At 37.9% G+C, this 17,377-nt stretch overlaps 1 protein-coding gene across 1 annotated transcript; it reads left to right on the forward strand.

Annotated features, from left to right (window-relative positions):
* Positions 1-123: 123 nt before the first annotated feature.
* Positions 124-13,706, forward strand: LOC113235749 (general transcription factor IIH subunit 2). Its single transcript, XM_026471636.1, has 9 exons — positions 124-276; positions 428-629; positions 911-1,050; positions 3,028-3,190; positions 4,984-5,082; positions 6,882-7,057; positions 7,955-8,092; positions 12,002-12,110; positions 13,351-13,706. Exons 1-9 carry the CDS (start codon positions 215-217, stop codon positions 13,483-13,485), a joined length of 1,224 nt encoding a protein of 407 aa, XP_026327421.1. The 5' UTR covers positions 124-214; the 3' UTR covers positions 13,486-13,706.
* The last annotated feature ends 3,671 nt before the right edge of the window (positions 13,707-17,377 follow it).

The raw sequence follows: 17,377 nt of genomic DNA on the forward strand, positions 1-17,377 counted from the left end.
TGATATTTGGGGATTTTGAACAATTGGCATTGGCAACACTGGGTGTCAGTCAACTGCAAATTTGACTGCAAAATCGACAAAAGTGCTTTTGTTTGGTTTGGTGAGGAGTTCGGCTCGAGCCCGGAGAAAATTAATTTGCATTTCATTGTTTTTATTGTTGGTCCATTTATTCCCTACCTTATAAACTAAATTCATTCCTAAAACTTAAATTATCATGGCTGACGACGAGCCAGAATCGAAAGAATATCGGTGGGAAACAGGATATGAAAAAACTTGGTGAGTTAATAATTTATTAGAAAACTTTATATAATAAACACACTGAATGGTAATTTATTACAGATAATATAATTTATTTCACACATTTTTGCATGATATATAGAGACATTTTAGGAATTTTGTAGGTTAATTTCTTATTCTTAATGAACAGGGAAGCCATCAAAGAGGATGAAGATGGCCTGGTGGAAAGTCTGGTGGCGGAGTTTGCGCAGAAAGCGGCGCGAAAGGCTGCGGCGCCTCGTCGTGGACCTGTGAGACTAGGCATGATGAGACATCTACTTGTAGCCATAGATTGCTCGGATGCTATGAATTCGCAAGACTTGAAACCGTCCAGGTTTCTCTGTACTCTGAAGGTGAGTCGAATTATAAATCTCTAAAATTAAATCTTAAAAAAACTAAGTTGTTTTACTTACACTAGTAAAAAATGCTGTCACTGTCACAACATACTTGTTGTTGGAATATTGTACCGCTTACTATGGAGAAAAAGAATTGAGGGTTTTTCCTAAGATGAACATTGAGATGTTTATTATACACTAATCAGTTAAAAAATGTTATACCTATTTAATATATTTTTAATAATTCATATTTGTATTTTATTTATTATTATTTAATTACTCGTCAATATGGTTTACAGCTACTAGAGAAGTTCGTAGAAGAATTCTTTGATCAAAACCCTCTGAGTCAGCTGGGTTTGATATCCATGAAAAATAAGCGATCAGAGAAGATAACTGAGCTCTCTGGTAACGTGAGGAAACATCTCAAAGCAGTGCAGGGGTATGAAAACTGTGAATGAAAATTTTTTTATTACATTATATTCTTAATTACCGCACAGAGCATTATTTGCCAATGGGGGTTGTATCTCCTAAACAGATTTCTTACCGTGCCACAATATTCCTTGATAATGAAGGTTAAGGAAGGAAAGGACATTAAGTTTTTGGAAAATTTATTTATACCTAACTTAATCAACATTTTAGAGACATAAAAAAAAGTTTAAATAATTTATTTCACAATTTTTTCAGCTGCAGTGCAATAATAGTTTATCTGCCACTGTGGCCAATGGTTACCATGCTAGACTGTCACACAGAGTTCCTGGGTTCAATTCCCGGGCTGGGAGAAATATTTGGATAGGATACATTTACTTCTCTTGTGAGTTTGGGTGTATATATTTGTGGTTGTCTATGTGTCTATACCCGCGATACAGGGTTGCCCTAGTGTGGGGCTATGAGTGTGTGTGTTATTATTATGGTAGATCAGCTTCTCCCATTAAGCATACGTCTATATGTCTACGTATCCGTCTTGGGGACGCATACGTCTTGGGAAATTTAGTTAAGAACATATTTGGGATCAGCAACAGGAGATCTACAACCCCTCTAATTGTTTTTTTAAAATCATAGTTTCAGTTTTATTGTTAAGTAAAATCAATGTAATTGATTTTTTTTTTTTTTTTTGTAATTTGTAAGTTATTTTCTAGTAAAATAACTTTAATTTCTCAAATTTAATTATATTCATTCATTTAAATGTTAAAATTCAATTCGTTTAAAAACTAGATTAATTACATAATTATGTTAACCCGCAGCGTAGGCTTCGTCAGGAAGACACAAATATAAATCAACAACAGGCTTCGACACAAAGAACTTAATAATTCAATTCGCTATGCTTTGGTAACATCTCAAATATTACCAAAATGCAAACGCCTTAGTTATGACAAGGAGGGCAGTCTGATGAAAACTAGAATTCTAAGACTATATTATGAAACACATGGTTTTAGGGAATATTAAGGTTTAGGAACCTTTTTTTTATAAATAATATTATACTATTTTTCTGTTCCTTAGGGTGTAAAGCGCTTTTGGTAGTGCAATGCAATTGGAATGTAGCTCCTGTGATTGTGCACTCAAACACGCAACATATTGTCCCTTTCCTTATGAGAGTACGGTGCAATTAGCCAGTGTCCGTAACTTGATGTTTAGATAGCTATTTTACTTGTGGTTGGTCCTACTACAGGGTTTTACTTGTCTCCCTGAACTCTTGTATCCTCCTGGCCTCCTGGGTTAGCTGAAGACTTTGGGGACTGACCTCGGCATTCGGAGGTTTTTGGCCGTGGCTATGCTGCAGCACTGTAGTAAGTTATTCGCGGTCGTTTCCTTCCCCTCCACACACACTCTATAGAGTACGCACGCACTGCATAGAGGTCTGGGCTCGCGCTTTTCGTTGATCCAAACATACTTAACATGTAAATTTTTACGTAATACATTCATTGGTTTAGAACGCGTTAAATGTTTGTGTTTTTAACTGACTTTAAAAAAGAAGGAACTTCTCAATTCAATGTTTTTTTTGTGTGTATGTTACGCGATTACTCCAGCATTTGTGAACCGATTTTGATGATTATTTTTTTGTTGGAAGTTGGTACTCAACTGAGTATTGATCCCATTTAAATTAAAAGATAATATTGCACCTTTAGAGGTGGAATATTATTATAATGGAGCCTTGACTGACAAACTAGGGGATGAATCCGCTGTCAATAAAACTTGGCAAATAGATGCAATTCCACGAACTTTTGAGGTTGGATTTTTTTGAATAAAAAAGGTATTATTTTTAATGTATTATGTTTAATCAAATACTAAATAGATATTGGACATGATCTACAGCTCGAGATGTGAAGTGCTGAATGGAATATATAACTTTGAAATTTGTTATGATTGTTAGTCAGTTGAGGGGTGATATGACACTTCTAAAATCAATTTATTTTTTCAGATTAACTGACTTGGCGTTGAATGGGGAACCGTCGTTGCAAAACACACTTGAATTCGCAGGGCGAGTGTTACGTCCTTTGCCGGGGCACGCTTCTAGGGAAGTACTTGTGCTCTTTGCGTCACTCACCACTTGCGATCCTACCGATATTAATACAACTATACAGGTTAGATTTTTTTCATGTAAAGCAAACTCATAAAATTTCATTAGTTTGTTTTATATTATTTTATTTTTTTATTTACAACCTTTATTGCTGATAACTTACTAACTTATCTAACACATTGTATGACATGCCTACTTATTCATTATTACTCAATTTCTTGACTCAGTACCTTCAGCTTGTCCTAAGACATAGGCCTCTTCCAGAGATTTCCATTTCTCCCTATCTTTTACTGTTTGTCCCATGTGCCTCCAGCAACATATTTTAAATCGTCTTCCCATCTAAAGTAAGGTCTCCCTTTCGTCCTTTTCCCCTCTATTTGGTATTCTTCTACTATCACTTTTAACTCTTTTCTTTTATTCAGTACTTCCTTTGGTAGATCTTCGGTGGCATAGACTTTACTAGGAAAGCTTTTATTATTTCTTTTCAAAACTTCGGTTTTTCTCCAAACTAAGGTCAGTGATACCAGAATAGGTCTCGTGTTTGTTTCTTTCTTCTTACTGAGTCTTAGAACTTTGCTTATTTCCCGTTGATCCCATTTTTCTACTTTTGCCTGTTCACTGAGGTTATTTCGGGTTGTCATAACTATTTCTAGAAGCTCCTTGCTATTGCTTTCACTTTCGTCTATTCATGCAAAATCTGGTTATTTTTCCTGGCCTCTCTCTGTAATCCTTGTAGTTTGTCGTTGAATACTTCTATTTCCTTTTTTAATTCCTTATTTTCTTCTATAATCGGTTTCAATTTTTCCTCAATAGTTTGAGATAAAGTGATGGTTAAGTTTTCTGTTATAGTTCTAGTTTGGATTTGCATTTCATATTTTAGTTTCTCAAAATGGTCCGAAATTTGTTTATCCATTCTTGCTCTTACCTTTTGTACACTTATTTATATGTACAGTAATTTCACTTTCTTTCTTTCCCTCTCTTGCAATGTTTGTTTCTGGTGGTGTAAGAGCGAAATTAATTTTATTTGCGTGTATCCGAACGTGCTAAAAAGAAACTCGAAGATAGAGCCATGAAAATCTGTCGGTCGCTCGAGATGACGAACAAACAAGAAAATCGTTGTCTATGGCCGGGGATTCGCTCTGGACCTTTTGGAGGGAAAAGTTTCGTTTTTTTTTCAATTATTTTGTGAAATCTAGTTTAAAGTGGAATAGGATAGTGCTATTGTGCCTTAATCGAAGATTAAAATGCGAAATTATACAAATCTCGAACTAGAATACCCGTATCGGCCTGTTTTAAGGAATCCCGAGTCAATCCAAGCACGGCCTATCCTCTTTGTGGCGGCCATATTTACAGAAACATAATTAAACTTCATGTTTAGGATGATGACTTTGCCAAAGCCTTAATAAATAAAAAAATAAAAAATTGACTACAAAAATGACCTCAAAACTCGTAGTTATATTGTTGAATCTTCTAAATTTCGCGTTCCCGCGATGTTGTTTCTTTGCTGAGTTTTGAATAAACTTGGTTGCATTTAGTTGTGTTGCGATTTTAGTGGGATTATCACTGTTTTGTAAATATTATGTACGCTAGCACCAGTAACTAGTATTCTTCAATTGACAGCCGGAACTTGTTTTATATACAAACAAATAAATATTTTCACCATCACGAAATATATAAAGCTTAAATTGATTTGTTTTTAAGTGTTGAAGTTCAGATTGTTATTATGTTAAGTTATATTATGTTGGTTTTGACTTTAATATAGCAACCAGTGTAATTTGTATAAATTTTCTAATTTTTATTTTATTACTCAAATTATTGGGTATGAAATATATAATAATAAGTTCATGTTTTTTGTAGACATTAAAGACAGATGGCATAAGATGTTCAGTAATTGGACTGGCAGCTGAAGTGAGGATATGCAAGAAATTGTGTCAGGATACTGGAGGGGAATATGGGGTAAGGAAATATTTAATAAAAATTGGACAACTTTTGACCCATCAATGTGCGCTCGCGCCCGCTTCCTCTCGTTCTCACTTTTATTCGTGCCCCGCTTCCGTTTCCGCGCCCGTTCCAGATTTCGCTCTAGCGCGCGCTTTCGCTCTCGTTGTAACTTTATTCATGCCCCGCTCCGCGCCTGGTACGCGCCCGCGCCTGCACCCGCACCTGCGTCCGCGTCCGCGCCTGCTTCCGCTCTCGTTCTCACTTCTATTCACGCTCCCGCTTCTGTTTCCGCGCCCATTCCTGGTCCCGCTCTCGCGCCCGCGCCCGCTTCTGCTCTCGTTCGTTCGCACCTCTATTCACGCTCCCGCTTCCGCGCCCGTTCCTGGTTTCGCGCCGGCTCCTGGTCTCGCGCCGGTTCCTGGTCTCACGCCGGTTCCTGGTCTCGTGCCCGCGTTCGCGACAGCCAACGTGCCTGTACTTTTTTAATGTAGATAATATAATTAGGCGTTAAACTTCACGTGTGTAACTTAGCTTCGTCTTATCTTATTAACTTATGTATGTGTATGTATGTAATATAATATGACGTTGTCGACTTCGGTGGCCTAATGTGGGCGTTGGATGCGGAGGTCCCGGGTTCGATTCCCGGTAAGACAGGTAGGTTTTGTTCTGTGTGTGTCTAGGAAAGTGCCCAGAATCCCGTTGTTCTGGTGATAGTACAGGGAATTCCCTAGTTTGAGACCAGGCAATTGATATGGTTATCTGGCACATATTAAGTATCTACGATATAGTGGTGGCAGTCTTGTCTCTAACAATTTGGTTTGCAGCACTTGACATATTTTTATTCATGTAGGTTCTTTAGCCTCCCACTGTGGTGTAAAGACATTTCCAATCGGTTCTGCCTATATTTGCCTTTCGCTGCTTTCAAAGTCTTAAACCAAGCATAACGAGCATGGTCGTGGTTTCAAAAACTTATTAATACGTATTGCGTATTTTTAGGACAATCACAGCTATTTTATTAGCAGTGCAGCTTCTTGTGAAAGAGTTCGTCCTGGGATGTACTGCCACATTACCTAATTCTGCCGTCAAGCGGTAGTGCGAGCATCACTACGTTCCGGTTTGCTGTGAAATTACAGACACGTGGCACTGCCTAAGATCTTTGCGATTTAAAGCACTGAGTGGTTCGTTAATCTCGAATTTCATTTTATTATTCCCTTTCGATCGCGGCAATAAACAAACATTAATTGGAATTTTTTATTCCATTTGTTACCACTGGCAACTCCTGAGATATTTTAAGTTCCATTTGTCGCCTGTGGCAACCACAGATCTTTTTATCCCATTTGTCACCACCTGGTAACAAACGGATTTTTTCCCATTTGTCGCCAGTGGAAATACCACTGGCAACAACTGAAATTTTTTTATGCCGTTTGTCACCTGGTAACATACCGACGCCTTATTTTCTCAAACTCGTATGTTTTAAAGAGTGATTATTCAGGAGAAGGCAAAACTTTCTATTAATTTTAAATTTCTTATTAAGGGTGTTAATTTGGATGCATTACTTTAAGAATAGGTAAAAGCCAGTGTGTGAATATGAAGGAAATGTGATGTGAAATCAGACTGCAAAATTCGTATATACAATCCATTTTTTGCATTTCAACAACTTTGTGCTTTAAGATACGAGTTTGAGAAAACAAGGCGACGATATGGGTTTTTTCCCATTTGTCGCTAGTGGGAACAAAGCCAGTGGTGACGACTGGGAATAAATGTAAAAAAAACTTAGATTCACAAAAAATCTGCTAACATTTCAATTTGTCAAGGTGGTCTTAGACGACGTTCACTACCGCTCCTTATTACTGGACCACACGTCGCCACCGCCGCGTGCACGCGCTCTCGACGCAGGTCTCGTTAAGATGGGCTTTCCCCACACTGCGCCGCCCGATAATGCGACCGATCCTAGCAGCAATGCGGAACCCCCTATCGCTGTTTGCATGTGGTAAGTATGCAATTTTATAAAATTATACGTTACTTGTATTGGGCATAAAGAGTCAAAATGTGTAAAAATTTTAGTAGCAGCAGAGTCCTTGTGAAAGAGTTCGTCCAGTGATGTAGTGCCACCTTATCTATTTCTGCCGCCAAGCAGTAATTACAGCATTGCTGTGTAAGGGTGCTGGTGAAATTACTGGCACATTGCGCAGTAGCAGTGCGCCTCAGATCTTTGCGACTTAAATCTGGCACTGCAACTGTTATGGACAGGCGTGTAGCTTACCATGGGGTGCACGACTTGTTCATCCCGTCACTTAATATTATTTAAAAAAATTGATACTATAATTTTGTTTCGTACTTATGTGTGTTTTGTTGAAATCAAATTGACAAGTGCACTACCAACATAGTATAATGAGCAAATGGGGCAACTCCCGGCTGTTCGGCGCGTAAATGTCTACAATATGTTTGGAGCGTAGGGTTGTTACATTGTGATTTCAGTTGTACCTACGGGTTGTAAACATTTTGGTGCTCATGACATTTTTCTCGTTCTATATGTATAGAAATAACCTTTGTTAAATGCAGTAAATACTTACGTATTGATATTTTTATACCATCGCGGATTGGTATCTTGATTATGGAGTATGATTATGAATTAATAATTTATTATATTATTATTATGAAATGGAAATGGAAATGAAATGCTGTACAATTCTGAATTTGAGGTACTCTTGTACAACCACAAACACAACAAACGTGTAATTTTTCACAATTTAAAAAAAACAATCACACATAGCTACATTTTTCCGGTAAATGGTTCGTCACCTTGGTCCGGCGATACCTCTTAGTTTTTCTGAAGCATCTTTCTAATGCATTAGATGTTTCTGAGATAAGTTTGTTTGTTGCACAGCCACTTAGAAGAGGGTGAGGGTGTAGGCGGCGAAGGAGAGGGTCATTTATGCCCGCAGTGCCGCAGCAAATACTGTTCTCTGCCCGCGCAGTGCCGCACCTGTGGTCTCACACTGGCTTCAGCACCGCATCTCGCTCGGTAAGTTTCAATTTCCTTTTCAAAACAGTCCGGTGCGATGCACGCTCAGATTCGGACGTGCTCACACAGTAAGAATTATATTAATTCGCGATCCGCGCGGTAATGACCGCTGCGCGTAATTGACTATGGGTTCCCAACAACTCATAGCCAATGAACTACTGGCGTTCATACAACACGCCATCGACACTATGGACGAGGTCAGCATCATGCAGATCTGCAAATCAAACTTTAAAGCAGATGAGATTTGCAGTGGCAAGGCGCTGCTTTTCCGTGTGCTTGGCAAGGCCGAGCAGATGCCATCTCGCCGGAGGGATGGAGGAACGAAGAGTATCCAGGACATTATAACGATGTTAAAGGAAACCGACCCAGACGACGTGCCTGCTTTCGTGGCAAAGGAGCTGCACAAGCTGCCCCCTGTCACGTTCGACCATGTCGATGTCACTAGGCTGCTTAAGGACATCACATCCCTGAAAGCAAGTCTGGCCGAAGTTCAATGTAAATTGGAGGCTTCGGATAACACCATCTGTGAGTTACGTGCCCAAGTTGTATTACTGAGTAGTGCAACTTCGGTAAGTAGGTCACCCGAGGCCTGTAACGTGAATACTCGTCGCGGGGCTCATAATGCATCTATCGGCAGTTTTGAGTCGGCCCATATGGATGCGTCACCAACCGCTGTCGCTGAGTGCGATTCCCCGCGCCCCGCCCCTCGATTGTCCGCTCCGGCCGAGGCGTCACGCGTAAACACGCTGACCCCTCCACGTGATTACGCCGCTGTCGCAGCTGTTAACCGACCCGTTGCTCCACAACCACAAGCCAGGCAGCTATCAACGAAGGGGATGAAAAAACCTCGTGTACCTGTCTCTGAAGTTGCAAAACCACAGAGGCAGACGGACCGGTGCGACGATGACGGCTTCACAAAGGTGGAGAAGAAGAAGAGGAAGCCCACCAGCCGTAACCTGTGCGGCACTGCACCGACAGGGTCCAACTTTTTGCTGCGTCCGGCAATCCCGACAACGCTGCTGTACCTGTCACGCCTGCATTACTCCACGAAGTCTGAGGAGATAGTGGAGTACATCAGGTTGAAATCCAAATACACCCTGAGGGTCGAGCGGTTGGAGTCCCGCCACTACGTGAACTTTAATTCGTTTGTGGTGAGAGTGCCGACCGAACATCTGTCGACCTTCATGAAGGAGGAGTTCTGGCCGAAGGGTGTCCTATACCGGCGATTCCGTGGCCGGTTGCCTGACACCAGATGGCGCCACACGTCGCCGACAACCTAAATACGTGTTAAATTAGTAATAGTGTTATTTTATATTGTTATGTATGTTAGTCTGTAAGGTATGTATCTATGGGTCTCAGTAACCTGAATATAAATAAAGAAATAAAAAAAATAAAAAAATAAAAATGCGACGCTACTGTTGCATCGTTCATATTTCTTCTGCATTCTTTCTGCTTGCGACCGACTCTACAGTCGTACTTTATCCGGTCCATGTTCCTTGTATTAGCTATATCACAGGTTCCCAAACTTTTTAGCTCACCGCCCACTTACGCAAGATAAAAAAAATTCAAGGCCCACCACCAAAAAACGTATTTTTTATTAACAACAAAGATATATTTGATGTGTAGTTTATATAGATAACTCGGGTTTTTTTTCAAATGCCCGTCAATTGCTTCCCACTTCGCACGCTCTTCAGCGCCCACGGGGGGGCGATAGGAAGCAGTTTGGGAAACTGTGCTATACCATCAATCAATAAATCAAAAGGACTGCTAATCTCCATACTGCAGATCGTATATCGTATAGCGCGGCCCTTCCGGCTGGTTTAGTCAGAATGTCATTAGGTACTACTCAATACTGTCGTCCGCTGTTGTAGTTATACAACGCGGCTAAGGGATACCATAACACAGTTTTAGAATATTGAAATATAAGTTATATTATAATTTATATAGATAAGTTCAGATAAGTCGAACACGTTAACTATTTTCAACTGTTTTTAAAAGAGAATTTTGTGCTTTTGCTATTTAAAACGGATAGTTCACCATTTATCTCTTAGCCGCGTTTTTTATTTATTTATTTATTTATTAAGGTTCATCAACAATTGTTACAACAACATTATGATTGGTTACTAATTGCAAGGTTAAGTATTATACTAATTGCACAATTTTTTACAGACGAACACAGCATGCAAGTAAATTAGTGGACACAATTAAGTAATCCGTATTGGACTCGTATTTATGGATACATTTTTATAGTAAACAAAAAGAAACAAAATAAGTAAACCTAAAGTGTAATACAATAAAGTGTATTCTGCTACTAAAGCTTAAAAAAAAGAAAAAGAAAATAGGTCACGATGACGTGATAGACCTACGGAATTTAATCAAGGAGACGTGAAATATATCTAAATTATTGATATTAATGCTAAGATGATTATATAAGGTACATAAACGAGGAACTGGCGAGTTGCGACCCGCTACAGTCCTGCGAATCGGCATCGAAAAGAGTGCTTTGATTCTGTTTTAGTTAGTGGACGGCAGAATATATTGTTCAAACCTCAAAAATCCCTTTTCCCAAAATGAGAGGTTTTCTAAATAGGTATCTTTGTTTTTAAATGTCGCAGCCAGAAATAATCAACTTATTAGATAAACCTGTAGCATAGTACTTTCCATATGTGACTGCAGTTGTTTTGTGTCATAGATACTTCCGTTACTAAAGAAAAACTATAATTCGAGTTTTTACGATTAGGTTTTTACGATTGTTACACATTGGAAATGAAACTATTGTGAAACTACTATTATGAAACTGCCTCCGTGGCCGAATGGTTACCATGCCGGACTGCCACGCAGAGGTCCCAAGTTCGATTCCCGGGCCGGGAGAAATATTTGTATGGCCTACAATTATTTCGCTCGTGAGTTTGGGTGTAATTTGTGGTTGTCTATGTGTGTGTCCATGGCACCCGCGACACAGGGTTTCCCTAGTGCGGGGATATGTTGAGTGTGTGCGTTATTTATAAAAAAAAAAATAATAAAAAATTGTTTCGTATATAAATAGCGTATATCGTACCTTGAAAACAACACCGTCACTAAATGAAGATGTGAACTTATGGGAAATGGACATAGTTTCTGAAATTGATTTTAAGTTTGAAAAAGCGACAATTTCGTTTAGTGATGGTGGTGTTGTTTTCAAGGTGCGATATATTTTTGTTTTTTCAAACAACCTAGCCTTTTGCTGGAGTTAATGACCACAGTTGTGAACATGGGATATGTAAAGGTTCCGAAACGTTGGTTTGTTTGAAAAAACAAACATACGCGATGTAGATTTAATTTCCCAATATTGTAACGCATTCTTGGTAATGCAGATGTGATAAGGTCACATCTGCAAAACGTAAACTTTTCCGATGAAAGGTTTAAGATTCTACGAATGAAATAAGTAAATCACATTTTTAGTAGCACTAGAGCTCCTTCTGAAAGAGTTCTGCCACCTTACCTATTTCTGCCGCCAAGCAGTAATGTCAGCATTACTGTGTTCCGGTTTTGAAGGGTAAAGGTGCTGGTGAAATTACAGACACATGGGACTTGCCAACTTATGTTTCAGGTGACAGGCGCAGTGCACCTCAGATCTTTGCCGTTTAAAGCTTTGAGTGGCACTGCAACTCTTATGGATAGGCGTGTTTACCATCTGGCGCACAATTTGTTCATCCCGCTACTTGATATTATAAAAAAAACTTTTTTATGGTTAAATAGGCGATTATGAAATTTTACATAATGCGTATTTTGTTTCAACTAGTTCTTATTATTTTTATGTCTTTCATGTGATAAAAGCTTCCTTTCCGATCTGCAATGTAAATTGAGCTTAAATATCGTAAAGATCATTTAGAGTTAATTATCTTAAAAATTCACTCCATGTCGTTTCAGATCGTACCATCACTTATTTCCCGTGGAGCCGTATGAAGAGTTGAATAACGAAGGGCAAGCACAATATTGCTTTGGTTGTTTGAGATCTTTCACAGATGTTGATAAACAGGTTGGTAATACAAAATCTTCTTTTGTTGTATCTATATGCCTGAAAAGTTTCCTTGAAAGAGAGTGAAAGTTACCGTGTTTGTATATCTATGCGGTTTGTCAGGGTATAAGATGATTGTATTGAACAACTTTTCTAGATTACTTTCCTCCAAATACCTTTTTGATTAATTACTTCTTGGATTGTTTATTAAAGTGTCTTGTTCAGTTTAAAAAAAGGGGAACAGCCTTCTTGTTAACAAATTCAAATATCGAGTCTTTATATTTTTGTCGTGTCCAACCTCTATGGATGACCAGCATTCAGCCCCCGTGGATTGGCTACAACGACAGACTGAATAGACTGGTAGAGATTCAAAATTAGATCGACTTTCTTTTGGACAAAAGATAACGAGTGCTGTCTTGATTAACCCTCTGATAAGAGACGACGTCTCCCTGTGGATATCCTACATTTGTAAAGATATTCAGGATACCTACCATGCACTAGATAGTCGAGATCGTATTCATAATTTAAACAAAACAGTCACTCTGAACCTCGACTGACTCGTAAGGTTAAATCCTATTTTATATTGATCTACGAACATTTTGGCGATTGTCGCCACATCTGTGCCATCTAAATGTCTTTTCTCACTGGTTAATATCAATCTAAATGAAAATCGTAACCAACTGAAGCCGAAGAGGCTGTCAATATAATTTTTTTATCAAAATTAATTTTACAACGATTTTTATAAGATTGATTCAAGAACATATCATGGTCTGATCTGTGGATCGATTCAGATGCATATGATCCATCTCATCATGATTATTACGATCTTACGATCCAAAAAATCGATTCAAAGCAAAAAATCGTGCATCCCTAGTCTCAAAATTCCTTCGATTTAGCTGGATTCGAACCAGCTCCTTCAGCATACCGTGCTTAACGCTCTTCCGAGTTTGGTTTGATTGAGAAATTTCACAAAAAACTTAATATCATTAAAAAACCAGGGTAGTACAACATCGTGATATTCAATAAACTTTTTAAGTTTATTATTATGTGGAGGTTTTTATATTATCTATCTTTTTCGATAAATTTTACCTACGCCATGTGCCAGACTATGTCTGCCACACATCTTATGCATGTGAAAGAATTTCCGTGTCGTCTCTCGCCTTTAAGCTTAGCTTCAAGCAAACTGAATGGTGTTAAAGTTGTTATTGATTTATGGTGTGTTTTTGTGGTAAGATTTCAAAACGTATTTTTTTTGAAACAGATATACCGGTGCACGCGCTGTAAAGAACACTACTGCTGGGAATGTGAAAGCGTGGTTTCTGCTACTTTACATGTGTGCCCCGGCTGCGCCTCGCGGCCGCACCTCTATCAAAGACTGCCTGACACCACTTCGTGACTAAAGTGGCCCGTAGGCGAAACATGTTTAACTGAATGTTAATGTTATTTGGCCGGGTAGCCTTCAACGTTGGGTTATTGGCTTTAGATGTGAAGGATGACGTCATTACGAAGCCTTAAAGACCAGAAAAGTGTTCAAACACTCTCCGAAACATCTGACGTCTCATATACTGGGTATCCGAAGTCGAAGTCTGAGGGCTTAATAACGCGAGTTTTGTATTTTTTTTCCGTACGTGATACATACAATGTTTTAATCACATTTGCGAGGAAATAAATACAATGTTTATTTCTTGTATTAATAAATATGGTTCATAACACATCTATTGTGTGTATATATATTTTTTTTTAATCATATGATGACCAAGTTATTCATCCATAGATGATACAGCGCAAACTAAAATGTTGTCAAACACAAAGACGCATACAGCCATGTGGTTTGTAAAAAAATTTGCAAAATTTTTATACAGAAAATAATTAAAATCAATCTTAAGAAATTCTTACCGACCATGGCTGTAATGGAAAGAAAAAGGCCCGAGGGTTTTATTTGGGGCATTACAGTCAAGTTGCCACCATGCAATCATCTATTTACGAGCAAGTGTGATGAAAGTATAATTACAATCTTTAGCATTAAGCAAGTAATACTACAGTATTGCAATACTTGACCATATGGTCAATACCATAGAGTGTCTAGAAAAATACGTATTTCGCACAAAAGTATTGCGATAATGTAGTATTACTTGCTTGGGGCTAAAGGATGTAATTATACTTTCATCACACTTATTCGTAAATAGATGATTGCATGAGAATATAAAGGCGCTGAGTTTGAATCTTAGATTTTCCTTTATTTTTTCCATCCTCTAAGGTTTGAATCATTAAATTATAACCTACCAATAAATGGACGTCGGGTACGCGCTAAAAAGTGTCCGAACCTGTAGGGCGTCAAAATCGCATACAGAGCGTCAATTGCGCAATAGTCTTCGTTTGTTCGAGTGACAGCGCGGTTGTCAATCATGCAGTACCAATATATGCAGTACAAATAATAACTTGTAAAAATTACTACAGTAAAGTGTAAAGACAGGATTTTGTATCATATTTTCACTAAACAAATATATTGTTATAATTATTAATATATTGTGTTATCATAGTTGTCATTTAATTTAAATTACAGAAGCACACGAAATAATGAAATAGCTAACTCTCCTTTTTCTACTCATTGCATGCGCAAAAGATGGAAAGGGACCCATCACATCAGTTTCAAGAAGCTTATATAAACTTCTTGGTCATTTTCAATTGTTCGAACCACAAGCGATTGATATATTTAGAACAAAGATACTGTAAAGTTGCTTTAATTTTAATCCTATTTTTTAAAATGATTTTTTTTATTAAACGTTAGCAATAACTAACAAAATATTTTTGTACTCGTTTTACGCCTTGGGATAACCTATCAGAAGTCAGAAAATACATTTGCCCGAAATAACATTAGCTAGAATTTTCATAATGTGTTTTTACGAAGATTACAAAACAAAAGCTAATTTTGTCTATGTAAAAAACATCAAAATTACTCGAAAGCGTAACGGTTTTGTTATAAATTGGAATTACGGATATTTGAGTTTACGTTTAGTTAGAATATCGGTACATTTCTTATAGTACACGCTTTTTTTCACATTTGTAGTAATAATTGTATGTATGTATCTGCCCAACTCTTTATTATACCTTTAAGTGAATTTGTACAAAATTCGACATAATAATATATATAAAAAAATTAATTAATATTTACGAGAAAGGCTATTCCATTACTCTTGTGTTCAAGTAATTTTCACTCGAAGCTAGATATGGTGCATTTTGTTAAGTTTCCAGTAGAAGCTGAATATGGTGTTTTTGGGCCTTTAAATTGTTGTTAGCAAATTTAGGCAGTACTGCAATAACGTTACAATTTAAATTAAATGTTTTAGTTTTTTATATTTCGTTACATGTCACTACGTTTGTATAGGTTAACCTCGGACATTTTTTTCGTGGTTTTTGTATTAGACCCGATGTCCATTTATTGGTAGGTCAATGGTTTGAATGCATTTTTCATTTTACAATGTACACTGGGCGTTTACGTGATCACGGAAATAATATTGTCTGGGTCTGTATCACGTCACGTATTATATACATTTTAATCCACACGGATGTTTGAGGCCTATTTGCAGGGGGATTTGATGATCGTGTCTTGGGGGTGGGGTTGATACGGTGGAGTGCCTCGCTACTTGGAAGAAATTACTCTATTTGTGGCTTACTAAAATGTGTTTTATTTCTTACAAATTACACTTACTGATTCCACTGAGAAGAACGAGTAAAAAACTCCAGGCATTGTTTGTAACATTTACGTAGAGGCTAGAAAAAAATATCTTAATTGTACAGTGCACTGGGTTATACATTATGAGCTCCATTCTTGTTATACTTAGTGGTATTTTGAATCTTAATTGTAAAGCTCACCCTGCTGCTGCCTTACACTTGGGTGTATTGTGAAGAATGGGTATTAATGTACATTATGTAAATATACTATTCGAAGAAAGGTTATGTAAATAAAAGAAATAAATACGTACGTAATATTTGAATCATTTATTTATATCACATCTCGCATTTTCTATAGCGTAAATAGAAAAATAACTGTTTATATATGCTAATTTAAACATAACTACATAATATGAGAAGCTCATATGTACAGTACATACGGTCAGTACATTACGATCACAGATAAGAAAATCTCATTGATGTTGCACAGTAAAGCCCTGGAACCTTTTTGTAGTGCGACGAAAAATTAGGCTAAGAACTTATGTAGCGGTTTTCAGCCCGCGGCGTCCGTACAATGTGTATGTAAAATTAAGTAGCACATTTCACGACGGGTTTTGCGCCTGTGACACAGACGGGTTGGATACTAGTAGAAGATCGTAAATAATTAAATTAATAATTAAAAAAATAATTAAATGATTTTAAAACAAGTTGCAAATCCAACTAGCATATAATAAAGCCAAAAAATCAAGTAAAAAAAAACTAAATTGCGATTTACTCGTAGGCTATATGTGCCAGCGCGGCCAAAAAACGTTTGTAATATGCATACAAGGCCTTTCAAAAAACAATCTAACGAATTGCTTCGCTGCAACGATTTGGTCACTAGAATTTTATTTAAAAAAATACCAAATACGGGACATAAACTTTGGTCGAGGTTTTCTCCAAAACTGTCGTAGTGAAACTCACGGCAGTTACTTACTCATGCACTCGGAATGAAAAGTTTTCTCTGATTCTTTTGTTAACAGACACATGTCCGATTTTAAGGGTAAAAAACATTGTGCTACGTGACTACACAAATCTGCAGTGTTGTGAGTATTGAAATAAAACAGCTGTTCCAAAGCCGCGGCGGGCGCTGGTGAAAACCGCTCCATGAATTCTTCGCCTCAATGTGACCGAAGTTGTGATTTCTCTTTTGAATTTTGAGAAATCACACGCTTAACCTAAAGTTACTTAAGATTAAACCGGATTTACCGGCTATGGTTAAATTGTCAAAATGAAGGGTGTAGTACCATGCGCTGTATTACCACTAGGCAACTGCACGCTTGATTGGCATGCAGTCATTCAAAATGGAATTCAACTTGTTTTCCGTTAGGCTCAATTCATATTACGGCGGTACGGAATGGAAGCGAATTTTTTTAAAGATATTGTACATAACGTAATGAACTTTATGTAACGTACTAACTAGATACGAGCCAAAACACGCGTCGAGCGTTTTCCGCGGAATTCTTCGCGCATGCTCGAGAATACTTGCGCATTCGCGAGAGTTTCGCAGCTGCCGTCGGCGACTCAGTGTGGCGCCAAACGTCGACGAAATACTACAGTGACCTTGCGCGCCTTCT

This window comes from Hyposmocoma kahamanoa, unplaced genomic scaffold, assembly GCF_003589595.1.
Source record: "Hyposmocoma kahamanoa isolate Upper Pololo Valley unplaced genomic scaffold, ASM358959v1 88, whole genome shotgun sequence".
Lineage (NCBI taxonomy): Eukaryota > Metazoa > Arthropoda > Insecta > Lepidoptera > Cosmopterigidae > Hyposmocoma > Hyposmocoma kahamanoa.

What these genes read in the sequence shown, in the direction of transcription:
- LOC113235749 (XM_026471636.1), top strand. Translation starts at nt 215, where the DNA reads ATGGCTGACGACGAGCCAGAATCGAAAGAATATCGGTGGGAAACAGGA. An exon ending in ACAGGATATGAAAAAACTTG is followed by an intron (nt 277 to 427) that starts GTGAGTTAATAA and finishes CTTAATGAACAG; the next exon opens with GGAAGCCATCAAAGAGGATG. An exon ending in GGTTTCTCTGTACTCTGAAG is followed by an intron (nt 630 to 910) that starts GTGAGTCGAATT and finishes TATGGTTTACAG; the next exon opens with CTACTAGAGAAGTTCGTAGA.